Genomic DNA, 27,367 nt, shown 5'->3' with positions numbered 1-27,367 from the left:
TTTACACTTTTGGTAAAGGAGCTTTCTGGTTTTCGCTCAGCGTTTTGGTAAAAATTGCCAACATCCTTTGTTCGCTTCACGTTGTACAAAAGGATGTTTAAATTGATATTCGGTGTTAATTGGCACAGACTATAGTGAAGATTGGTAATTTCGCAAGTGCTCACTTTTAAAAATCTTAACCTGATGATGAAAAGAGAGTAAGTTTTGTTTTGCTGTTTTTGTTTTCACAAAATCATTTTTCACATGTTTTAAGCTGAACACAGTGACAGAATTCATAAATTGCTCTACTTGGGAAGAACATATATCAAAAAGCACAATCAGCTGAGCACCTGTCTTGATCAGGAACCTCCTCTTGAAGGAACCTCCTCATATTCTAGTGTTACTTCCTCTGGCTCAACAGCATGAGTGTGGGAACACCAGGACTGTCTATAAGCATGCCATCTGTTAATTAAGGTCAAAAAGAGAACCAGGAAGGGATGTGCTCTTTCAAGATTGAAATATACATGAGATATAGGAACCTACAGAGTATTACCCTATTTCAGAATTAGTACCTTATAAACATTTACATCTTTTGTGTCTACCAGCAATGTTCAATGGTGTGCAATAGGATGATTTCAATTAGTCGACATAAAATAAATAATTCAGGCCCTCTTAGTTACGGGGTTTTATTCTCCTTCATTACTAAAACTTCTAAAAAATGAATTGACTTTTCTTATCTTCACTTCCTGAAAACCATTTAGTCAATTCTCTGCAATCTGGATTCCGGACTCCCCAAAATTACTCTGGTAAAGATCACCAGTTATAAATACTATCTGCCAAGCCCAATGACCAGGTATCATGTTACTGAGTTATCCATCACCTTCCATACTTCCGTTGGGTGTCTCATCCATTCATAAACTTAACAATTGCCTACATGATAGTGACTTGCAACCCCTCCTGCATCTGCTGTTATCAGATTGGATGTTTTTGTCTGCATTTCCCACAGACATTTCAAACTCAACTTGTCAAAAACTATTTCATCATTCACCAAAAGAAAAAAAAATCTTCCCCTTTCCCTGTGTTCATTTTCCTGGATAGTACTGTTGTCACTCCAAGAGTACTGGATATTGAGCATTAGACATATTAAAAGCTCTGCAGGTGATTCTAATTTACAGCCAAGTTCACTGTGTAGGAGTTGGAAGAAGGATAATGAAGTTTATGTGACTTCTTTCAGAACTCTTAGTTCCCCAAACATCTCTGGCTTTTTCCATATCCTTTCCCTGGGGGGTGGGGGTGGGGGTGGAATCTAGACTTCCACCTGGGACTTGGACAGTGTCTCTGCTGCTAACGGGTACCCAGACATAGACAGTCAAGGGGCAGAACACTGGCCCAAGGCCTGGCAATGTGACATCAGTGAGTAATACATTTCTTAGGTCAAAAGCACCCTGGTATTATTAGTGCCACTATGTGCTGGTAGCAACCTGCATATACTGCTCGAAAGTGATGGTGCCCAACTGCTCTTCATCCACAGCCTTGAACCTCTGCAGGGTCTCAAGGAGCTCTTCCTCCAGGGGGATGGGCCAAGGCATCGAGATTACTAATAGGAATTTCCGCCAGTCCATAAACGCTGAGTTAATTATGAATAAAGATGTTAACTCCTGCAACTAGAAGAAAACAGGAAATGCCATTGGAATATTTGTATGGTTCTCTCTTGAAGCTCTATTGCTTCCTGTTTCTTTGTAAGGCATTCAGATAGAGCAAAGAGGAGTTTATATTGGTGAATAGAGCCAGTTCTCAGGCTTGTTCCCCAACTCACACCAGACAGTCCCTAGACAGTGTTTCACTTTTTGCTTCCTTGACATTTGGGTTTTTTGCTTACTGTTACACAACGAATTTACACGTGTGACTTGACTCCAGTGATAGTACCTTTTTGACAGTGGAAGAATAAAGATTATAGAAGTGGCTGGGAAAGGGCCCTACAGCCAGTAGGGAGATACTATAGCCATTTTGTTTTCTGACACATCCTTAAGGAAGAGGGCAAGAACTGCCAGAATCATCTACTGTTACTGGTTAGGATCATTCCTTCCTGAAGTAACAGATACAAATTCACAGGCTGAGCCTTATAGTCTCCATAATGTTTCATTGACTATTAACATCGTCATTCATTCTTTAAATGCTAAGTACGCACACGGTACATCTTACATTCAAGTTCATTTATATATTCATTCAAGTTTCATCGATTACCTACTAAATTTCAGACACTGTATAAGTACTGGTGATTTTTACTGTTTTTTATTCTTATTCTTATTTTATTTTATATTTATTTACTTATTTATTTTTTGAGACAGAGAGAGACAGAGCATGAGCAGGGGAGGGGAAGAGAGAGAGGGAGACACAGAATCTGAAGCAGGCTCCAGGCTCTGAGCTGTCAGCGCAGAGCCCGACGCAGGGCTCAGGCTCACAAACTGCGAGATCATGACCTGAGCTGAAGTCGGATGCTTAACTGACTGAGCCACCCAGGCGCCCTTGTACTGGTGATTTTTAAACTATTGACTTAGGGGCGCCTAGGTGGCTTGGTCGGTTAAGCGTCCGACTTCATCTCAGGTCATGATCTCACGGTCCGTGAGTTCGAGCCCCGCGTCGGGCTCTGTGCTGACAGCTCAGAGCCTGGACCCCGTTTCAGATTCTGTGTCTCCCTCTCTCTGCCCCTCCCTGTTCATGATCTGTCTCTCTCTGTCTCAAAAATAAATAAACGTTAAAAAAGAAATTAAAAAAAAAACAACAAACTATTGACTTAATCAAATAAGAAGAATTCTGAGTTTTGAAACCCAAACAAAATGGAAACTTACTTCAGTTTGAGTGAGGTGCATCCAAATACTAGGAAAGTTGTTTGTTCCAAGGTTCAGGGTTACTAAATCCAGCAGAATGTCAGTAAATGATTTATGTCCTATTATGCCTACAATACAATGAAAAATATTTTTTCAATTAGATTGTGTGACAGGGATTTTGTTTCTTTTGCTAAAATAGTACCCAAATGGGTATTTGTACAATCATTTTATTCATAGTATTTAAAACTGTAAACTTTAGAGAAACAGAAGACATTTTAAAATGAAAATTATAATCAATTTCCTGATAAGCTCTCATTACTGTTTCTCAGCGAAGTCAAAATGTCTTTTTTTGGCTAGGTAATAAATCATTTCAGATTGGGCAAAATACTGAGAATTTATACTTTAATTTGGAAACTTCCTTCGACTTTGTGCTCAGAATAGGTCGATTTACAAAAGAAAAACAACTCTAGGTTTTCCTACATACAGTAGAGCACAAGAGCAAAATATTTTGGTGAGTATGGGATAAAGATGTCTCAAATACATGCAAATCATAGATTTTTTTAATGTTATTTTTTATTTTTTAAAATTTGCATCCAAATTAGTTAGAATAGATTTGTTTTTTGTCAACTCAGGGACACTTGAGTTGTTAAACTACTGGATTGGAACTTATAATTTAATCATCTGGTTGGCTCAATATTCCAAAGTATTTCATAAAAGATCACCACACTTTAAATGCTTTGCTCTTATACACTAATCCATTTTATTCTGTCCAAAAGGGAAGTCTGTTTTGCCTGCCACTCATTTTAAATCTCATGCACATGCATTAAAAAAGAAATAGAGATTTGAGGCTTCTGGGAAGATGGTGGCATAGGAGGACGCTAAGCTCACCGCGTCCTGCGGATCACTTAGATTCCACCCACACCTGCCTAAATAACCCAGAAAATCACCAGAAGACTAGCAGAATGGATTCTCTTAAGCCAAGCGTAGATGAGAGGCCCATGGAGGAGGGTAGGAAGGGCGGAGAGGCAGTGCACACTAGATGGACTGGCGGGAGGGAGCCGGGGCGGAGGGGCGGCCCACTGGCCAAGCAGAGCCCCAGGGTCTGGCTTGCAAAAGCGGAGGGGTTGGATGGAGTGTGTTCGCATAGCTAGGGGGACTTAACATCTGGAAGGTTATATGTTAACAGCTCTGCTTGGAGAGTGGGAGGGCTGGAGGACAACTGGAGGGAGAGTTGTTGAGCCCCGGATGACAGAGCTCAGCTTGGCAGGGAACAAAGGTACTCGCCAGCGCCATCTCCCTCACCCATCCCCCAGCCAAAATCCCAAAGGGAACTGGTTCCTGCCAGGGAACTTGCTTGCACTGCACAACCACCCAACACTGTGTTTCTGTGGATCCATCCCTCCGGAGGCTGGTCTGACTCCCTCCCGGTGCCATAGGGCCCCTCCCAAAGTGGATCACCAAAGGATAAGCAAGCTGAACCTGCCCCTCCTGCCCCCCTGCACCTTGCCGATCCACCCCAGCTAATACGCCAGATCCCCAGCACCACAAGCCTGGCAATGTGCAAGTAGCCCAGATGGGCCACGCCACCCCACAGTGATTCCTGCCCCTAGGAGAGGGGAAAAGAAGGCACACACCAGTCTGACTGTGGCCCCAGCGGTGGGCTGGGGGCAGACATCAGGTCTGACTGTAGCCCCACCCACCAACGCAAGCTATTCAAGACAGCACAGGGGAAGTGCCCCGCAGTCCCGCACCACTCCAGGGACTATCCAAAATGATGAAAAGGAAGAATTCCTCTCAAAAAAACATCCAGGAAATAACGACAGCTAACGAACTGATCAAAAACGATTTAAACAATATAACAGAAAGTGAATTTAGAATAATAGTCATAAAATTAATCGCTGGGCTTGAAAAAAGTATAAAGGACAGCAGAGAATCTCTTGCTACAGAGATCAAGGGACTAAGGAACAGCCAGGAGGAGCTAACAAATGCTATTAACGAGCTGCAAAATAAAATGGAGATGACCACAGCTCGGATTGAAGAGGCAGAGGAGAGAATAGGTGAACTAGAAGATACAGTTATGGAAAAAGAAGAAGCTGAGAAAAAGAGAGATAAAAAAAATCCAGGATATGAGGGGAAAATTAGAGAACTAAGTGATGCACTAAAGAGAAATAATCTACGCATAATTGGTATTCCAGAGGAGGAAGAGAGAGGGAAAGGTGCTGAAGGTGTACTTGAAGAAATCATAGCTGAGAACTTCCCTGATCTGGGGAAGGAAAAAGGCATTGAAATACAAGAGGCACAGAGAACTCCCTTCAGACGTAACTTGAATCAATCTTCTGCACGACGTATCATAGTGAAACTGGCAAAATACAAGGACAAAGAGAAAATTCTGAGCGCAGCTAGGGATAAACGTGCTCTAACATATAAAGGGAGACCTATAAGACTCGTGACCGATCTCTCTACTGAAACTTGGCAGGCCAGAAAGGAATGGCAGGATCTTCAATGTGATGAACAGAAAAAATATGCAGCCGAGAATCCTTTATCCAGCAAGTCTGTCATTTAGAATAGAAGGAGAGATAAAGGTCTTCCCAAACAAACAAAAACTGAAGGAATTCACCACCACTAAACCAGCCCTACAAGAGATCCTAAGGGGGATCCTGTGAGACAAACTACCAGAGACATCACTACAAGCATGAAACCTACGGACATCACAATGACTCTAAACCCATATCTTTCTATAATAACACTGAGCGTAAATGGACTAAATGCGCCAACCAAAAGACATAGGGTATCAGAATGGATAAAAAAACAAGACCCATCTATTTGTTGTCTACAAGAGACTCATTTTAGACCTGAGGACACCTTCAGATTGAAAGTGAGGGAATGGAGAACTATTTATCATGCTACTGGAAGTCAAAAGAAAGCTGGAGTAGCCACACTTATATCAGACAAACTAGACTTTAAATTAAAGGCTGTAACAAGAGATGAAGAAGGGCATTATATAAAAATTACAGGGTCTATCCATCAAGAAGAACTAACAATTATAAATGTCTATGTGCCGAATACAGGAGCCCCCAAATATATAAAACAATTACTCACAAACATAAGCAACCTTATTGATAAGAATGTAGTAATTGCCGGGGACTTTAACACCCCACTCACAGCAATGGATAGATCATCTAGACACACAGTCAATAAAGAAACAAGGGCCCTGAATGATACATTGGATCAGATGGACTAGACAGATATATTTAGAACTCTGCATCCCAAAGCAACAGAATATACTTTCTTCTCGAGTGCACATGGAACATTCTCCAAGATAGATCACACACTGGGTCACAAAACAGCCCTTCATAAGTATACAAGAATTGAAATCATACCATGCATACTTTCAGACCACAATGCTATGAAGCTTGAAATCAACCACAGGAAAAAGTCTGGAAAACCTCCAAAAGCATGGAGGTTAAAGAACACCCTACTAAAGAATGAGTGGGTCAACCAGGCAATTAGAGAAGAAATTAAAAAATATATGGAAACAAACAAAAATAAAAATACAACAATCCAAACGCTTTGGGATGCAGCGAAGGCAGTCCTGAGAGGAAAATATATTGCATTCCAGGCCTATCTCAAGAAACAAGAAAAATCCCAAATACAAAATCTAACAGCACACCTAAAGGAAATAGAAGCAGAGCAGCAAAGACACCCCAAATCCAGCAGAAGAAGAGAAATAATAAAGATCAGAGCAGAAATAAACAATATAGAATCTAAAAAAAACTGTAGAGCAGATCAACGAAACCAAGAGGTTTTTTTTTGAAAAAATAAACAAAATTGATAAACCTCTAGCTAGGCTTCTCAAAAAGAAAAGGGAGATGACCCAAATAGATAAAATCATGAATGAAAATGGAATTATTACAACCAATCCCTCAGAAATAAAAGCAATTATCAGGGAATACTATGAAAAATTATATGCCAACAAACTGGAAAACCCTGGAAGAAATGGACAAATTCCTAAACACCCACACACTTTCAAAACTCAAACAGGAGGAAATAGAAAGCTTGAACAGACCCATAACCAGTGAAGAAATTGAATCAGTTATCAAAAATATCCCAACAAATAAGAGTCCAGGACCAGATGGCTTCCCTGGAGAATTCTACCAGACATTTAAAGCAGAGATAATACCTATCCTTCTCAAGCTGTTCCAAAAAATAGAAAGGGAAGGAAAACTTCCAGAGTCATTCTATGAAGCCAGTATTACTTTGATTCCTAAACCAGACAGAGACCCAGTAAAAAAAGAGACCTACAGGCCAATATCCCTGATGAATATGGATGCAAAAATTCTCAGTAAGATACTAGCAAATTGAATTCAACAGCATATAAAAAGAATTATTCACCATGATCAAGTGGGATTAATTCCTGGGATGCAGGCCTGGTTCAACATTTGCAAATCAATCAACGTGATACATCACATTAATAAAAGAAAAGATAACAACCATATGATCCTGTCAATCGATGCAGAAAAAGCATTTGACAAAATTCAGCATCCTTTCTTAATAAAAACCCTCGAGAAAGTTGGGGTAGAAGGAACATACTTAAGCATTATAAAAGCCATTTATGAAAAGCCCACAGCTAATCTCATCCTCAATGGGGAAAAACTGAGAGCTTTCCCCCCGAGATCAGGAACACGACAGGGATGTCCACTCTCACCGCTGTTGTTTAACATAGTGTTGGAAGTGCTAGCATCAGCAATTAGACAACAAAAGGAAATCAAGGGATCAAAATTGGCAAAGATGAAATCAAGCTTTCACTTTTTGTAGATGACATGATATTATACATGGAAAATCCGATAGACTCCACCAAAAGTCTGCTAGAACTGATACATGCATTCAGCAAAGTTGCAGGATACAAAATCAATGTACAGAAATCAGTTGCATTCTTATACACTAATAATTAAGCAACAAAGACAAATAAAGAAACTGATCCCATTCACAATTTCACCAAGAAGCATAAAATACCTAGGAATAAATCTAACCAAAGATGTACAAGATCTGTATGCTGAAAACTATAGAAAGCTAATGAAGGAAATTGAAGAAGATATAAAGAAATGGAAAAACATTCCGTGCTCATGGATTGGAAGAATAAATATTGTTAAAATGTCAATACTACCCAAAGCTATCTACACATTCAATGCAATCCCAATCAAAATTGCACCAGCATTCTTCTCGAAGCTAGAACAAGCCATCCTAAAATTCATATGGAACCACAAAAGGCCCCGAATAGCCAAAGTAATTTTGAAGAAGACCAAAGCAGGAGGCATCACAGTCCCAGACTTTAGCCTCTACTACAAAGCTGTAATAATCAAGACAGCATGGTATTGGCATAAAAACAGACACATAGACCAATGGAATAGAATAGAAACCCCAGAACTAGACCCACAAACGTATGGCCAACTCATCTTTGACAACGCAGGAAAGAATATCCAATGGAAAAAAGACAGTCTCTTTAACAAATGGTGCTGGGAGAACTGGACAGCAACATGCAGAAGGTTGAAACTAGACCACTTTCTTACACCATTCACAAAAATAAACTCAAAATGGATAAAGGACTTGAATGTGAGACAGGAAACCATAAAAAAACTAGAGGAGAAAGCAGGAAAAGACCTCTCTGGCCTCAGCTGCAGCAATTTCTTACTTGACATATCCCCAAAGGAAAGGGAAATAAAAGCAAAAATGAACTATTGGGACCTCATCAAGATAAAAAGCTTCTGCACTGCAAAGGAAACAATCAACAAAACTAAAAGGCAACCAACGGAATGGGAAAAGATATTTGTAAATGACATATCAGACAAAGAGCTAGTATCCAAAATCTATAAAGAGCTCACCAAACTCCACACCCAAACAACAAATAATCCAGTGAAGAAATGGGCAGAAAACATGAATAGACACTTCTCTAAAGAAGACATCCGGATGGCCAACAGGCACATGAAAAGATAATCAACGTCACTCCTTATCAGGGAAATACAAATCCAAACCACACTCAGATATCACCTCACGCCAGTCAGAGTGGCCAAAGTGAACAAATCAGGAGACTATAGATGCTGGAGAGGATGTGGAGAAACGGGAACCCTCTTGCACTGTTGGTGGGAATGCAAACTGGTGCAGCCGCTCTGAAAAACAGTGTGGAGGTTCCTCAAAAAATTAAAAATAGACCTACCCTATGACCCAGCAATAGCACTGCTAGGAATTTACCCAAGGGATACAGGAGTACTGATGCATGGGGGCACTTGTATCCCAATGTTTATAGCAGCACTCTCCACAATAGCCAAATTATGGAAAGAGCCTAAATTTCCATCAACTGATGAATGGATAAAGAAATTGTGGTTTATATTCACAATGGAGTACTACATGGCAATGAGAAAGAATGAAATATGGCCCTTTGTAGCAACGTGGATGGAACTGGAGAGTGTGATGCTAAGTGAAATAAGCCATACAGAGAAAGACAGATACCATATGTTTTCACTCTTATGTGGATCCTGAGAAACTTAACAGAAACCCATGAGGGAGGGGAAGGAAAAAAAAGAAAAAAAAGAGGTTAGAGTGGGAGAGAGAGCCAAAGCATGAGAGACTCTTAAAAACTGAGAACAAACTGAGGATTGATGGGGGGGTGGGGTGGAGGGGAGGGTAGGTGATGGGCATTGAAGAGGGCATCTTTTGGGATGAGAACTGGGTGTTGTATGGAAACTAATTTGACAATAAATTTCATATAATAAAAAAAAGAAGTAGAAAAACAAAATAAATAAATCTGCTTTAAAAATATCTGTCTAACCCCTCTGACAGAAGTACCTTCTAGAGTCAGGAAAGGCTCCTACATGTATTTGGATATTTCAGGTCCAGAGTAATAGCTATCCTTCCTTGTTTAGAAATAAAAAGAGTATAACATAGATGTAGCATTTCATATTTTTGTTTTTGCACCTGAATTTTTAGTATTTATAAAATTCCAATGTGAACTTTATCATTTCTTCTAGCCTTTAAGAAAATGCATTAATACTTTTAAAATATCAGTGATTCAGACCAAATACATAATTTTGAGATTTGGAAGTTAATTTTCTGGGTGGCAAGAGCAGACTTTTTCTTTGATATGACTGGACATCTGATAGGTTGTTCAGAAATAAATTCTCTATCCTTTTTGATCAAACCTGAGTATCCAGTTTTATAGAGATGAGAAATTTTTCCCAGGTAGTAGAATTTTCAGTAAAATGAGCTTTATTTTCAGTAAAAAAACACATTGGTTTTTAGATAAGTTAAAAATGAATCATTCATGAGGTGCCTGGGTGGCTCAGTCCATTAAGCATCCAACTCTTGATTTCAGCTCAGGTCATTATCTTGTGGTTGTGGGACTGAGCCCCATGTCCGGCTCTGTGCTGGGTTTGGAGCCTGCTTGGGATTCTCTCTTCCTCTCCCTCTGCCCCTTCTCTGCTCACATGTGCATGCACACACACACACTCTTTCTCTCAAAATAAACAATAAACATTTTTTTAAAAAGGAAAGAAATCATTCATGTTCCTCAATATGAAACTGTAAATAAAATCTATTTTATGAAACCATGAAGAGTCTCTAAGTATTTAAAAATTCTGATAGATATGCAATATATTTCCACTGTCTTTAATAGCTATGGTGCAAGCAAAGTGTTGTAAGGTAATAGTTCCAGCTTACATAGGAATTGATCTGGTGACCGTAGTGCGAAAGGTGAAACTATTTTAATATTTGACCTTGTCATTACATATGCCCCAAGGCATATGGCAATATGATCTTCACATAAAATGGGATAACACAAACATAAACTATTTTATTCATGGGGGGTGCCTGGATAGATCGTTCGGTTAAGCATCTGACTCTTGATTTCAGCTCAGATTTTGGGCCCAAAGTTGAGCTCCATACTCACAGCTCGGAGTCTGCTTAGGATTCTCTCTCCCCTCTCTTTGCCTCTCCCCTGCTTACACGCATGCTCTCTCTCTCTCTTTCAAAATAAATTAAAAAAAAAAGAAATTGTGTTCATTGATTTAAAAAATACCCTTTTTCAATTTGGCTCTAAGTTAGTTATCTAAAGCAACTGCCATTTAGAATTATCCAGGAAAGATGTTAATTGTATTCCAGTCCTAAAGGAATTCAGATCATAATCATGGCCTAGACACCCTTTGTAATAACTCTGCAAAATATGACATCAAAATGACACCATTGCTTAGAAGGATCTCCTCCATCCATAGAACGTGAACAAATGTGTGGATGTAGAAGTGATCTTAGAAAGGTACAGGAAAACCAATCTTTGGATTTTGGCTTTGTTTGTCTGGTAAGATGCCAAATGCCTTTTACATTTGATGTGAAGACTGGTTACTGTGTTACTTTTAAATTTCAGATTAAAAAGAATTTGTTTTTGCTCTGATGAATGACGAAGTCCACATTTGTCATATTACTAATCACTTTCATAATGGCTTTCCGAGTTTGATGAACAAGAAGAATTAGGTCTCGTGTCACCAGTTGAAGATGGTGTTCTTGTATTCCATAAGTGGATAGCTTTCCTAGGGTCAAAGTTATTAATGTCTGGAGAGTTCAACTGAATTATCAAGAGATCTGTCATACTTTCAGCCTTGATCGTGGCACGCATTTGTGATTTGGCATGTTTCATCTGACTAAAGCCACGTTCTGCTTCTGCAGAACTTGCAGGGAGCGTCAGTACTAGGTCCACTAATGTCAGGATATTTGGATATTTGTGCAAGTAAACAGAATTCACAAAATCCCAGGTCAATTTGCAGATGTTCTGAAATCTAGGGGGAAGAATAAAAAGTGTAAAAAATTGAGACTCTCAAGTTTCATTCAAATATTTATAAAATACCAACTATGCTTACCTAGCATAAATCTCTAATTTCAACATGCTCCATTCAGTGTCCACTTCATCGATTTCCACATTGGCAGCTTCCAGTAGTGGTTCATAGTGGGCAGTCAAGATGGATACCTCTTTTTCTCCAAATTCTGCCATCAATATACGAGAGAAAAAGTCACATACATGAAAGAAACCTACAGTCAAAGAACAACGGTTAGAAGCTGGTGCATATAGGGTACCTTGATTTATCTTTGTGGGCCACAGTTGAAAGCTTCCAATCACAGTAGCCTTCACCACATCTTGGCTGGCATCTCTGAAACAACCTTGCAGCCTCTTGACAAGATGCGTTAAGACCGTGCTTCTCACATCAGAAATGTTTCCCTTTCCTCCCAGGCAGTTACCATGAAAGTGTGTGGCTGAATCTACCTGACGTTCCTTTGGTCCTGGTCTGGGGAGGAAAAGAAAAATCCCCCAGATAAACAATTAAATGAAAAAGCACCTGACAAACAATGTCCCCAGTCAAACTGTCTAGTTTGACAGACCCTCAGACCATTCCCCAATTCCTCACCTTGTTTTATACATTCTGAGCATTTCCAGTGTTGACTCTAATGAGGCAAATACATCAGCAATGGAAGAGTTTCTGTTCTGATTGACACGGGAAAGAATGCTAAGGACATTAATGACATCCACTAAGAAATGGACGAATTTAACAATGTCTGCTTGGAGAAGGAACTCCAGGAGTTCATTGGCTTTCTGGTGACTAGTGTCATTTCTGTCCTCAACTGCCTGTAACATAGATCGGGAAGAGAATAGCCGTTTATCTTTCTCAAGATTATTCTTTCAAATTTCTCAATAAAAATATTCTCTGTCAGTCTGGCAAACTAAAATAGTGTGGTATTTCAAAATGACTTACTGAATGTAGTTGCTGGACTATCGCAGGATATCCCCTGAGAAAGTTCTGGAGGGCTGCCTGTAATCCCTGAAGCCACCTCCTGCCCCCTACTCGAGAAGGCAGCACAGGGCGAAGGTGAAGGCCTTTGAAAGCAGTTATCAGAGAACTCTTGTGGACAGGAGAACTGTGGTAGAAGTAGTAGATGCTGTGAAGAAGGCCTCTGACATCATTGTACAGGGGAACGCTCTGGAAGACCGCCCTGAAAGACAGTTCAAGATGATGTGCAAAGCAGTACACAGTCAGTGCTCGTGGCTGGATTTCTCTGAAGAGCATGGCCACCCCGTTGTTTTCTCCCTCTGAGCCAGGGGCACCATCACTTCCAAAACCAACCAGTTTCTTCGCCCAGTCTTGGTTCGATAGCTTAAGTTGAAGATTTCGCTCTAGAGTTTTCTCGATGGCATTTCTTATTTCCAAAGGATCCTTCTTTTCTACTGTCTGTACCCCAACAATTTGGCAATGCACTTTTCCTGCACATGCAAACTGCACGTAGACAAGTTCAGCTTCCTCGGTTGAGCTGTCTGTGATTCCGTCACTGAGGACAGAGAAAAATTTACTTTGTTCTAGTTTCTCTCTTAGATTTCTCCGTTCCACTTCAGCGATAAAATACGTGAACGTTCTTGCTGATTTGTTAGTTCTGAATACTGGGCCGATATCGACACCCTTCATATCATCCAACTTGCACATCCAGATAAAGTCTTTGAGGGGGCGTCCCGTCTTGGCGATAGCATGGCATGATCTGAATAAGTTCTCTATTCTCCCGAGGGTGACTTTGCTCATGGTCGTCACCATGAACTCTGTGGTGGCTCGGTTCACTGGAGAACCACTTGTTGCTTCCATTAGTGAAGCCTTGGCATGGGCCTCACTGAGATGATGTGCATTGAGAAATTCAGTCCTAAAGTTGTCAGTGCCATAAAAAAAACTCACTTGATTTCCCCTTGACTTTACTCCATGCTTACGGCACAGGCCACAGAACATAAGATTTAGTATCTCATCATATATAAGCCAAGGGTATTTTTTAAGCCAGATTTTCAAAAATTGATTATTCCTCTTTGGAAGATGATGGTCAAGCTTCTGCGGCCTTTTCTGCTTTTCAGTGACTCGGTTCACATCGCCTGGAGGACCCCTGCCTTTAAAATAACTCCATGTTGTTATTTTCAGTAATCACCAATCTCTACCTTTAATTTTGGTTAATATCTGCCCCCAACACTTGCTCATTATTTCTGGAAGATGTTACAGCAAATGTTTATGAGTGGGATGTCAGGCATTCTGGTCAGCACTTTAAGTGGCTTATATCATTTAACTTTCATAATCCCTTATCCCTATTTTATAGTTAAGAAAATGGACCAGTCACTTGTCATTTTATAAACAAAAGCACTAGGGCACAGAGAGGTTAATTAATTTGTCTGATGCCACAGTGCTTGTATGTGGGGGAGCTGGGGATCACTAGCAGGCAGTCCTACTCCGCAGCCCCCATGTTTACATCACTATTACAGGTGTCTCATAGCAAAGGATGCTATGTTCTTCTTCACTCTAGAATATGTTTCTCTTTGCATAAGAGGGACATTGTTTTTTGCTGACATTTGCTTCCTGTGGTGAGAAAAAAAATAATAGGACACACACAGCAGCAGGCCTACAAGATTCACCTTGGACATCACTTCCATCCCACCAAAGGCCCACCTTCTCCAGCTGTGTTGTAGCCAACCTGTTCATTTAGCCCAACCTGAAAGGGCTTTAGGCTTTGAGACCCATCCCAGATGGTTTCAAGGAGCTATGCCTCATGACTCAACTCTGTCTTTTCCCCAAAGGTCTAATTTTTGAAACATGCTTGTCGGAGAGTGAAATATATATATATATATATATATATATATATATATATATATATACACACACACATATATATAATATATATATTTCACATATATATTACATATATATTTCACATATATTTCACATGTATATTACATATATATTCCACATATATATTACATATATATAATATATATATTTCATATATATTACATATATAATATATTATATATATTATATATATGTAATATATATATTACATATATATAAAACATATATTTATGTATTTTTTTTTTCTGGACAAAAGGACAGAAGAATTTAAATCACAGAAAGCAATGTCCTAAAATAGTTTCTCTCTGAAGGCAGGGAGCCTACACCATATATTTATTTCCCTCCTGCAACTTCTGTGACCCTACTGATCATTAAACTATATTGTCCTATTTTATAATCTAATGCAAAAGTGTAATATGTGTTTGTGTAATATTATACTAAAATACCTTATGTCAACATAAAAGCTCAGTGTTTCATTTTGTTTCACTGCTTTACTGTCCTAGGTTGACTGCTCAGCTAGATTTTAAACTCTTTTGCAGAAAGAACCACACTTACTTCCTTTGTGCTCCATAATGGCAAGATGAGTGTGAGCGTGTGGCAGACGTTTCAGAAAATAAACATTCCCTATTGATTTTCATGATCTCATAGCTCTTAACGTCTTTTACTGGAAAACCTTTGACATTGGTCAATCTGCTTCTGCTTCTGCTTTTCTTACCTTATTTGCGTCTAACTTCTATTTGCCTTTTAATCAGCTTTTTGGTAGTTGTTACTGTTAGCTCCATTTTGTTCCCCCGCCAAAATCAAATCCTAAATGTTACTGTTTTCATGGAAAGGGACTCTCCTTGTAGTTGATACCTCCTGACTTCATTTTCATCCCTACACTGTCATTCTCCCACACAAGGCCTTCAGTACCAGGCTGCTGCCTGCTCGACACACACAAATGCTGGTGAACACATGAATGAATACACAAAAAAAGAAGTGAAAGAAGTCTCTCATTGCTAACAGAAAGGACGTGAACTTTTGCTACTGACTTAGCTAGCTTTTACGTTTTTAGCTTTATGAACAGAATTTCCAGAAGGTGTTATCTTGAATTCTGAGCACATACTTTCATCTGCCTAATGCAAATTCTCTGACTTCATGAGAATATGTTTCCTCCTAAAGTTACAGCTGAAACCCTGCCCACAGACAGTTTTAACAGGTCCAAAATCTTCTAGATTTACTACTGCATTTCCGTGATCTGAATCTACATAGCGGAAGGAGTTCACCCACTGAGAGAACCACAGGACATATGGGGGCTACTCCTTTTTGCACCAATCCCTAGATTTTGCCACCTGGAGAGATATCCCTGTTAATAACATCAGTCCTTCTCTATCACCCTTTCTAAGAAATCTTTCTACAGTTTTTGATTTGTGTAAAGTCAGACTAATTTAAGCAGGTTTCAGATTAAAATATGGGGCTTATATCCCTGCAAATATTGGTGCCATATTTGTATAATTTCCTCAGAGACACTAGCTTAGAAAGATCCACATAACTTTCTAATGATTCCCCCCCCTCACCCCCCACCAGTGCCCTCAGTCCTTTCTCTCTGTTAGTTGAGGCTTGGTAGAGAAACAGAGCAGTATCTGTGGCTCTCTCAGAGTCTCTTTCTCCCTGTAACCCACTCACATCATTGGGCTCTAAATATCTTTGATAATCTTTTCCTGCATGTCCTTTTCAAGCCACTTTGAGACTTCACAATCTGGCCACAAGGTCTTTACTGTCCTCAAATACTGCCTCTTTCCCCATCTGGTCTGTTTGCTGTTCCATGAATATGTCATGCATGCAACCTCAAAATCTTAATGTCTACTCTATTTTCCCCTTTGTCTGGAACACCCTGCCCCTGCTTTTCTTCCTGGAAGGTTCCATTCAAAATTCTCCTCTGGGCTAACCCTTATGCTGACCCACAAAGGCAGCAATAACTACTTCCTCCTTTGAATTCTTGTAAAAACCATGTAGCTGAATGATCTAGCTTAGCCACCACAGACAAGAGTTCTGTTTGTGCTTTCTGTCTCTGAGACCAATCACTGAATCTCTGGGTCTTTAAAAGAGGTTCGAAGGAGGGGCCCCTGTCAGTTTTTAGAACAATATTAGAGTCCTGAATAACTAAATGCTGCTTCCCTTGAAAAAGGGATAAGGGTGTAGAATTTGCTGGACTGTGTTCTCTCTGGAGAGCCTCTCAGCAGAAGCAAAAACAGCCATGAACCAAATCTCTATAGGCATTACATGGAGTACTGATGGGCTTACAAAGAAAAGGAGTTCTTTTGGTTTAAGTGCAGAGGAACATTGCTAAAGTGTTCTAGTTTCAACAGACTCCAAATTGCTTTCATTGGACAAAGACTGTCTTCATGATGTGCTTGGCACTTGATGCTTAAAGACAAGATGTACCTACTCAGAGCTTAATGCAGTACACAAAATGAATGCTTTTGTTTGGGATGTTTTTGGTCCATGGGGGAGCCATAAACCCTGTGGCTTAATTCTATCAGGTGGTGTTTTTTGTTTTTTGTTTTTTTTCTGGAAATGTTCCAGAGTAATGGTGTAGGTGCCTATTATGGTATGTGTACCTTCAGGATATTGAGCTAACATTTTGGATAATAATTAGAAGGGTTTGTATCACTATTGTATAACATTACATATTATATAAAAATGAGGTATTACTATAATTATATAATTAAATCACAATGGCTTATATATTACACTTAAATTGCACATTTTATGTTCCAGGCACTTTCTAAACACTTAACATATATTAATCACTTTAATAACTCATAGCAGCTCCATTGAAATACCCCATTTTCCAAATGAGGAAAGTGAGTCAGAGAGAGGCTAAATAACTTGCCCAAGATCATACTAATCAATCATTTGATGAATGGTGCCACTGAAAAGAACTGTCTGACTCTTCTTATCCTTGGATGGGTCTTCTTACTCATCCAGCCATGGGTAAGAAGTGAATCAACATGGAAATGCTGGGATGGGGCCTGACGCATGGAGCCTGACACCATGCCAACATTGGCTATTGTTATAATTCGGAAGATATTCGCTACATCTCATTCTGTGCTGGGAGTATGCTCGTGGGAATCCCTGGGACAGTCAATGAAAGAATGTCTTGCTGAACCACTGGATGCCTCTTACTTAAGCTGCTCCTAAGAGTCTAAAGTATGGATCTTTGCTGGGTGGCAAGAACAATGCTAGGATGACAAGTTGTTTCATTGTATTTTGCATAATCTTGTATGATGATCACGCATAAGGCCATTTTTCTTTTCTGGCCTATTTGTAACGATCATATCAACAAATGATATTTTATGTCTCATGACTACATTTACCAAAGGAGATTTAGAATCATCACAAGTGGCAGAATTTGACCAGGAAAGGAGTGTTGAATATAAGCATTACAATATATAATGCATTTTCAATTTTTCCATTATCTTTAGCAAGGACTATTTTAACAAAGACTTTTATTTTTCAAGTGGGGTAGCAAATACTCAGCAGAAAACTCCTTAAGCTTTAGTTCTTTCCATTTACATACTGATGCTAGTTACTCATAAGTATTTAAGGTCACTTGTTTTACTTAAGGATTATCCATTTCCCTCAATAATTGTATTTTTGTAGCATAATTAAAAGTTACCAAAGTGGAACTTCAGACATTATAAGGAGTGGGCATTACCACTCCTTATAAATTTGCTAAGACATCTTGCTGTGAGCCTGGTAATATGATGACTGTTATGTGCAAATATGTTTGCTTTTTTTCCTAGAGAAAATCCATCTGTTCATCATATTTTATCATATTTTAGTGAGCTTTAAAGTTGCATCTTAGATACCATAGTTTACCCTGGCATATATGAAGTCGTTCATGGAAATGATCATGTTTCTTGGCTTAAAAATAACGGCAATTTTCAAGTTCAAGGAAGAAATTCTGTAGGATTGCCCATTTAGAAATGTGCCACTAACAGCCACTTGCTCCAAACTGATTACTTCAACTAAGATGGTCTTTGGCAACTGTAGGGGTCCTAAGGTAAATACAGTGGAAAGTACCATGAAAGATTGATTTCCAATTCTCAGAAGGAATATGACAAAAGACTTCACTTAAAAGATGGATGGCGGTGTATCATTTAAGGCACTGAACAATAATTGCAGAGCTGAGGAAGAAAGACTAAAGACAGAGGGTCTTTTGGGGGCTCAGGGAGTTGGGGAGAAGGGTGAGTTGCACTTATTGGGCTTCCTCAGGGAGGGGCAACGTCAGGGTTTGCAGCCTGGCTTCAAAAATGTCATCACAGAACTGTGACTCTGGGGTGCAGAAAATGGAATGGAATGATTCTTATTTTACCTTCCCTTTATGACATTAGCAAGAAAAATAACAATGCGTATGACTTTTATTGATAGACTACCTGATACTGCGCTAAGGTTTTACATGTACTTGAAAAGCAAGCAACAACAGCAACGAATATATGTGTGTGTGTTAAAATAGTATAATTGAGCCAATAATAAAGAGTTTAAACTGATTGCTTATAGACCATAACTCATTTTGAACCGTGAAGTCTCCCAAATCTCACAGTATTATATAGCCTCGTAAGTTCTGCAGTAACTACACCAGTTATTCTTAAATATGTGTCAATTCTCCAGCTGGGATGGGTGGAGATGGTTTCCAAGACAGAGAAGACCTCCCCATCTGTTTGTCTGTGGTTCATGCAGTTGGGGAAAAAGAGGCAAAGAAGTCTCCTGATTCTTTCCCTGAACATCCACACCCATGCCTCTTATCTGCACACTGTCTAGTGGCTGTTCCTCGAACTTTAAATATTCTGTGTATCCCTGCCATCAAACCACTCTTCTTCCATATCCTTCCTCTGAGGTATTATCCCACCAAATTTTCCCAGACCAACGTCATTGCTCGCTGATCCTCTTTTGCTCTGCATTCTTGAGCACTTTTAAAAAGTTGATACTCTGTTCCAGAAAGAACCTAAATAGAACTTTGTATTTTCTTCTTCATTACTTTTCAAATTACACTCTGAGTCTGTCAGTCAAGTGGTTTTCCTTTTACATCTATTTTTTAAAATGTATATATAACTATCTCCTGCCTCCCCCCTTTCCTTTATTCCCTCTTCCTTCCTCTTTCTACCATACTTTGAAAGCTGTTGCATTCTACCATATTCAGAAAACAAACAAATGTATCAGTTGACATATTTTAGTCCCAATGGTTTCTAGAATTAATCTTCTAAGACATACACATGTCAACTTATAGCTGCTATTTGTTATTTGTTTTTAAACTTTTAGTTGAAATGCAGGCTCTAGACTTGAAGTTGGATCCAAGGATGTACCATGGTTATCATCGTGAATACTAAGGTTCTTAAAAAGGGATTAGAAGTGGTTGATAATTTTCAAAATCCACTTCCACCTACTCACATGCCCACAAATGCTTTTAGTTTTGACCTGCTAAATGGATGATTTCCTTCCCATCACCCTAGTGTAGGATTAAGGCAAATCGTATTTCATATTCAGAATCTTTATACATGCATCTTTTTTAATGTAAAAAATGGTGTGAATAAAATGAAGAGCAAAAGCAAATTTGAAGAAGGAAATATGTAATAAGAGGGCACTGTGAAACCTATACAAAGGGCAAGAGAATGGAATCTGCCTGAACAAAAGAAGGAAGGGATTTCATGGGTTGGGTTTATAAAACTGTGATTTTTTTTTTTTTTACACCTGCTGATGGCCACATTTCCTTCCTGCTCAAATATTGCCAGCCAGAGTTGGTACACATCCACAGCTGCCATGTGTGTCTTTATGTATTGAAGGTGTAGACTTGCTCATGTTGATTAGTTGCACTGACACGTAGAGGTTCTCCCAAGGGGCACGTGGTTACACCTGTTTCACCCAGTGGGCTTCGCAAAGAGGTGTTCAGACTTAGAGTAAAGGAATGCCCTTTTAACTACTGAGATTTGATGTGGGTTTCTAGAAATACTAAACTTAAAAAATTTTTTTAATGTTTATTTATTTTTGAGAGAGAGAGAGAGACAGAGCGTGAGCAGAGAAGAAGTGAGAGGGAGATACAGAATCTGAAGCAGGTTCCAGGCTGTAAGCTGTCAGCACAGAGCCTGATGCAGGGCTGGAACCCACGAACTGTGAGATCATGACCTGGGCTGAAGTTGGATGCTTAACTGACTGAGCCACCCAGGTGTCCCAAAATACTGAACTTTTAAAGAACAAATGAAATCTAATTACTCTGAGAGTGGAATTGTGTTAGTGCTATTGGCTATTCTCTAGAGAAAAGTAATGATTTTCCTATATGTGGATATTGGAAGATAAAATAAACCTGTTTATGAGAGGTGGCTTAGTTCAGTGAGAAGGGGCAAGAACTTTGAAGAGATCTGGATGACATATGACCATAGGCAAAAACTACTTTGTGACTCAGTGTCCAGACCTATAAAATGGAGAGGAGATGCTAATCCTACAGGACCTGTCTGAATTACCTGTGCTATTAATTGATGGAATTCATTAAAGAATATCTGGGAGTAGAAAGAGACTGTATTAAAAAAAAAGCCTGTGCAGATGCTATAGAGTCATAATGATAAAATGTGAAGGAAATAAAGAATTGTGTGCATGAAATACTATGTACATGTATATGTGAGCAAATTAATTAGTTAAGCAAATATTTTGTTAACAATTTATTTGTTCTGTTCTTAATCTGTGAAGCACTGAGGAAAAAGGCAAATATGAAAGGGAAATTCTCTCCTCCCTGGTCTCCCTTCACAGATTAGTCAGGGAGACAGAAACACAAACTCATAACCCCAATACAAAGCCTAGACTGGAAGTGTATGCAAAGGCTGTCTCTCTCAACTGCCAGACTAAGTAATACTCAAGTTTACCAGCTTTTGGCCAGAGGCAGGGATGGGCCCAAGAGGAGAATTAGCAGGAACGAGGATCACCACACTGCTAAAGTATTACTCACTGTTTTCCTCCTGTTTGTTTAATTCAGATCTATGCTGTATGAAGCAAACGTGTCATAAACTAGAACAGAGCAAGGGCTCATTTTGGTGACACTCAATCCCAGAGGGCTGATTTTACTTGTGAGTAAGTGATTTCCACCCTCATTAGTCTTATCCTTTTTTGTGCTTTTTCATAATAATTACTTTTCCTACCTTTAGGTGCTATAATTAAGAACTGATCTCGAAGGTTGTCAAGCTGTTCGATGGTCAGGGTGCCATTTTCTTCCTTTTCTACGGGTGGAGGACGTACTGGAGGAGGGGAATCTGGAAAGACTTTTACATCACCATTAATAAAGAAATCTTCTTGGTCTAAATAAAGTTCACTCTGAATTTTTGTCGATGTTTCAATGTGATAGCGAGCTACCTCAGTTAATTTTTCCACACTGAAAATGGAAAAATGAATAGGGTTATCCCCATTAAAAACTACTGGGTTAACAGAATTTGCTTAGTAGACATACACACAAAGTCTACACATCATATAGCTAAGTTAGACAATTCAATCCTCATGTTTAAAAATTCTAATTCTCGGCGTGCCTGGGTGGCTCAGTCGGTTAAGCGTCTGACTTCCGCTTGGGTCATGATCTCACGGTCTGTGAGTTCGAGCCCTGGGTCCGGCTCCGTGCTGACAGCTCGGAGCCTGGAGCCTGCTTTGGATTCTGTGTCTCCCTCTCTCTCTGACCCTCCCCCATTCATGCTCTGTCTCTCTCTGTCTCAAAAATAAATAAACATTAAAAAAAATTAAAAAAAATTCTAATTCTCTTCAAATCCATTTTGTAGACAGGCAGAGTATAAGTAAATAGAGATTAGAAATAAAATGCATGCTCAAAGAGCTAATAGTTACATTTTACACAAAGCTGAACAAAAAGGGACTTCATAAAATATGGTTTTATTAATATTAGACCATATTTTACTGTGTAAACAAGATTATATCAAGAGATATATTTCAATCTAAGTATGAACCAGAATAAAGTTATATGGTAGAAAAACCTGTGAAATATAATTGTTAGAACAACACATTTATTTGGAATCAGGATAAATTATAATGTTAATCAAATTTAATACTGGATTTCTAGAAGAGTGGCTTTTCTCTAACTTTATATCAAGGAATTTGATGTTATTGAAGACACAATTGTCAGAATGGACTTTAATAATATATACCCATTGAAATTGCTTTCTATTTTTACAAATAACAATTCCTAGTTAAATCATGTAGTATAAATAGCAATAGTTAGGTGCAGTAGAAAGAGTACTCAAAGCTGAGCTCTCATCCCAGAATTCTCTGTACCCATGAGTCCTTGGTAATTTACGTAAGCTCTCTGAATTTCCTTACCTTTGCATGGAGCTGATAACACATAACTCCATACCTTATGGTTATTAATGTAAAGCCACACAGGGCATGGATTTAAGCTGAACTGGGGATTATAGTTATGGTCCTAATTAAAGGCCATTTCAAAAGCCAGAGAAGTTTTTACACGAGAAGTGTATAAATATTTATACAGAGAAGTAAAACATTACCGTATTACAGAAAGGATTGTGTTTATATTTCGCAATAAAAATTGGACATTATGGAAAAATCCATTTTTAATCTGCTTTTATGTAACCCAGGAACACCAAAATACAGATACTAAAAATTTTTTTTAAATAGTATTAGTTGCTTTCTCTCAAAAGACAACCCTAGATTTCAACTCCAGCATTCTGTGTTGGTGAGTGTCCATATTGCACGTATTATCTAATTAGTTTATGCCTCGTGGTGGTTGTGTGCTGGTGCAGAGGAGAAGGCACTGGATAGCTATTAAGTTTGCAACCTTGAGTGAGAAGGGCCGACAACCGCAGACCAAGACTGAACGAGAACCAAGATCTCAAAATGGGTGTGCACCACCTAGTGGAGGTTATCAGGCATACCCTTCTTATGAATGGGAGGAATTAAAAAGTACCAGGAGAATAAAAAGCAAGATTTGAAGTTCCCAGGGATCGGATAGCTTTCTCTCTCTCTCTCTAGTTTTCTTTTACCACCAGAGTTTTTGCAATAACCAAAACAGAAAGCATAGCTGAACAGTCCTAGTTTTAACTTCTTCTGGCTACATTCAGAGGTCAGATACATACACATAATATATATCTGAGAAATTGGAATACATCTGATAAAAATACGAATTTACTCTTGATGGCCACATGGATGAGAGCTGTGAATCTTAAGAATTAAGAAGACATGTTCTCATTTGTAAGTGGCAGGCAGAGAACAGAACCGAACATCACTGCTCTGTGATGCTAATGATAACTCACTTGGCTATACAGTAGTAAAATTATTTTAAGCCTTACTGTAATAGTAAGGTAAATAAGCCTTACTGCAACCAGGCTGAGTTATGTGTGTGTGTGTGTGTATGTGTGTGTGTGTGTGTGTTACTATATAGAACAACAGATATAAAAATCTAGGCTGAAGATTTTACAAAAGAACTTTCATTATGAGACAAGGATTGTAGAGAACAAACTATAACAACTGTCTTGTAGATGGCACTTGTTTCGGAGAACACTTGACATTTATATTCTATGTAGGTAGCAACTTCTAAATCTTCAGTAAATGTTGATTGGAAACTGTAGTGTTCACAGAATCTAGATCTAGTAGAAACCTCTGGAGTTTCCTGGTTGGAGTCTTTCCTTTTATAGATGAAGGCCACAGGGCCCCAAGCAATTAGGCATGCTGCTAATTTGTGGGCAAGGAAGGAGTCCCCAACTCTCGGAGCATCATGTCTCCTGACTTTCAGTTGAGGGCTATTTCTGCTTTGCTGAGCTGCTTTTTTACGGGAGAATTAAGGGAATAAAACTCTCTGCCCCCCACTAGAGATGAAAAGTCTGAAAAAACCTTTGGAACCCAACAGCAAAGCAGTACTGGGTATTACCCTAACAAGGGAATCAGCCTAAGTGGTAAAACATACCAGTGAATGACTTCTTAATCTCCCATTAATTGGCCCTGACTACTAATGAGCCTGGCATTAGAAAAATGTGAAACATTATCTTATTTCTGAAAAATATTTAAAAATAATGCATAATCTTACCTCGTAAACTAAGGTCCTCATTGAGCAGTGTAAAAACCAAACTCAGAAATGAGGTGCAAATCTGGCTATTACAATAGGACACTTTGATATGCAACTTACTGTTTGAAACAAGCCAATACAAATGCACATGTGATCCCCTAAAAGGTCAAAATTTCAATTTGTAAATGTAATCTACATTTATAAATGCCTAAAAACCTGCCAACTTTGGCCCCCAGGACTTAAAAAAATACATTTTTAAATACACTTCATTAAAATACATTAAAAAATATACATTTTCAAAATACATTTGAAAAGCCATGCAGTATATTACCTGGCCATTTCATTCAAGTACCTCTCACCAAGCCACTTTTCCATGAGTTTATATACATCAACCACCTTTGTTAGTAAATCTTCAAGGAAAGCCAGTGCTTTTGTCTTTATCAGTTCAAGTCGGAACTGTGTGGCTATCTCTATTTAAAAAGAAAATGAGGATTTTAAAATGTATACATGCATTTTTTAACCAACTAAATTCAATTTTAAACCAATCATGCTTCAGTTTGTCCAGATGTAGGTGCACATTTAATATACGAGTATAGACAAGTAATACCTGATCTATGTCATTGAGAAAAAAATGTAATGTATGGTAGGGTCATTTGACAGTTTATTTAAACCAAAAGTATAAACTGAGATTTACATTTTATTGCACTTTATAGCAATATACTCTTTGATAAATTGGAATGGGAAAACACAAATAGATAATTTCTGTATTTCAAAAAAAAGGAAGGTACAAAGTCTCTTGATAATCTCCCTACTTTTAGAAACTTGGGATAGCAATGCCATTGTACTTTGTTAGCACTGGAAAAACTAGGGTAAAACCCATGTGTCCCAGGGCTTATGGCTGCCCCCGGCACACACTATCCACAGACGTGGATTTTACTTCTGAAATAGTTTTCCCATCTTTCTTCTTTGCTTCTTCTACCGCCACTGGCCTAATTTGCTAAATTTTCTGATTTTTTTTTTGAAGTCCATTTTTAGTTGCATTATATGACAAATGGAAGAGACAGAAGGAGAATATGTCTTGTAAAATCATTGTTATCTACAGAAAAGGAGGCTCTTGAACATTATTGATTCATGACTGGCTCTTCTTGGCCTCTGTTCCCAAGAACTCACTTTCAGGGCCTGTTAGCCTTTAGTTAGCATTTATTTTCCTAGTGAGAGGCCTTAATTATTCTTAGCATATAAAACCACCAACACACGTGGTCCTAAGCCTTCTCACACTGACTCTAACATATTCTTTTTGTTTCTGTTCTTTGAGATTCTAATTATTGCTGGTGTTCTCCTAACCCCTTCCCAAATTTTCTTTGTTTCTTTTTGAGATCCCACCAGACAATTATAGAACAGTCAAATCTAGCCCTCGTGTGGTTTTATGAAAACAACCAGCTAAATGTTGTATTTTTCCATTGCTTTGCTTTGTGTTCTAGACACAACTTGAGCCAATCATGGGCTGTTGGTCCTACTGGTCTATTTTCCACTGAAAAGTATCATCTTGGTTCTTTTCAACTGCTACCTTCAAACTGCAGGGCAGCAAGGTGTTCTTCCTTGATTTTGAGCATCAGTTCCTTTTTCCTTTCCATTTCGGCAGTCTGCTCTGGTGATACTGTCACGGGTGTGGCTTCTGCTATTGGTGGCGATTTACCTAAAAGGACAGTGGAAGGTGCCGGCATGCAAGTATCCACACAGCTACTCAGATAAAATGAGAACAAAGAGAAATGTGCGGGTCTGTAGTAAACCTCTTGTGATTTGCAAAGGACCAACCCTGGCCCTGACTGTGAGTTTGAAATATTGACCTTTCCTTGAGAATTCTCCAGGTGGCATCTCAGCTAGATGCATATAAATATGCCCCATTTGTGTAGCATCATGGGAAAATGAAGTGGTACTAGATTCCAAAGAAGGCGTGATTCAGAGCCTGGGGACAGAAATTAGCAAACCACAACATAGCATGGATGCCATTAGTCACTTGCGAAAGCACCGCTCCATACAAGGCACCAGTGTGAGCCAAGTGTTTCCCAGATCCTCATCAAGAAAAGACCAGGGAATAACCTCCAGAAGATATGGCTGAAATGAGGCTCATGGTCAAGAATCTGTAATCTACTGAACAATCTTTTCAGTAGCACTTACCTACAAGTACTTCAGTGATTACGTAAGAGAATTAGAAAATAAGCATTTGTCAGCATTTGTCAGAGAATTTGCCCTTGCGAAATGGCAGTGTGATTCCAGCTGAAGGCCCCATTCACGTGATTCTACTTAGTGCAGTAAATCTGTCTTGAAGGTCTGACCCCAATGGGTTCAAATCTTGTGAAGAGGAGATAATTGTAAACAAAGAAACTGTAATAAAATGTAACGGCAATAGTAGATGTGTGTATTAAGTTACAGGTGAAAGAACACTTAATCTTGCTGGATTTCTGTTTTATCGTCTGTAAAATTAAGGGACTTGACAGCCATTTAGCCATTAAGGTAAACTGAAGCATGTCTTTCAAATGCTGCTTATTTCTTTCATTTCTACCATCTGAGATGGACCATGTGGTGTGTTTTTTTACGCAGTGCTATTCTTCTCTTTACTTCAATGTCCCCCCCACCCCCCGCTCTCCCCGCCCGCATCCTCAGTGCTTCCATCTCACTCCTGCTCAGGATTGCTTAAATGTACTCTGGGAAGTGCTTCCCTACCCCTCAGATGGAGTAGGTGACCTTGCTCTCAAGGTCACCTGTACCTTCCCAACTAAAGAACAATGACTGGTCAAATGTCTGTCTCTGCTGATAGACTAGATTTCCAT

At 39.0% G+C, this 27,367-nt stretch overlaps 2 protein-coding genes across 2 annotated transcripts in view; both read right to left on the bottom strand.

Annotated features, from left to right (window-relative positions):
- The window catches only part of SPEF2 (sperm flagellar and cilia associated 2), a 184,021-nt gene that overhangs the window by 30,196 nt on the left and 126,458 nt on the right, over positions 1-27,367 (bottom strand). Inside the window, exons 28-32 of the mRNA XM_081796051.1 lie at positions 26,104-26,232; positions 24,868-25,006; positions 21,661-21,890; positions 2,829-2,935; positions 1,461-1,643 (exon numbers count right to left, since the gene is read on the bottom strand). Of these exons, the coding sequence (XP_081652177.1) occupies positions 1,461-1,643; positions 2,829-2,935; positions 21,661-21,890; positions 24,868-25,006; positions 26,104-26,232 (788 nt within the window). The remainder of the gene's footprint in view (positions 1-1,460; positions 1,644-2,828; positions 2,936-21,660; positions 21,891-24,867; positions 25,007-26,103; positions 26,233-27,367) is intronic.
- LOC144615963 (zinc finger protein 862-like) lies at positions 10,045-13,874 on the bottom strand. The gene is made up of 5 exons (XM_078444844.2): positions 12,596-13,874; positions 12,251-12,468; positions 11,922-12,130; positions 11,708-11,831; positions 10,045-11,626 (listed from the first exon to the last, which is right to left on the bottom strand). The coding sequence occupies exons 1-5, from the start codon at positions 13,607-13,609 to the stop codon at positions 11,275-11,277; spliced, it is 1,917 nt and encodes a 638-aa protein (XP_078300970.2). The 5' UTR covers positions 13,610-13,874; the 3' UTR covers positions 10,045-11,274.

The sequence above is a fragment of the Panthera onca genome, chromosome A1 (genome assembly GCF_046562875.1).
Source record: "Panthera onca isolate mPanOnc1 chromosome A1, mPanOnc1 haplotype 2, whole genome shotgun sequence".
Classification (NCBI taxonomy): Eukaryota; Metazoa; Chordata; class Mammalia; order Carnivora; family Felidae; genus Panthera; species Panthera onca.
The sequence above is the reverse complement of the archived record's forward strand: the minus strand, read 5'-3'. Positions and strand labels throughout refer to the sequence as shown.

Coding starts and splice junctions, on each gene's coding strand:
- LOC144615963 (XM_078444844.2), bottom strand. CDS start 13,609: ATGTTCTGTGGCCTGTGCCGTAAGCATGGAGTAAAGTCAAGGGGAAAT. Junction 12,469..12,595: donor TAGTCCAGCAACTACATTCA/GTAAGTCATTTT, acceptor TCTATGTTACAG/GCAGTTGAGGACAGAAATGA. Junction 12,131..12,250: donor CTCAGAATGTATAAAACAAG/GTGAGGAATTGG, acceptor TTTCCTCCCCAG/ACCAGGACCAAAGGAACGTC.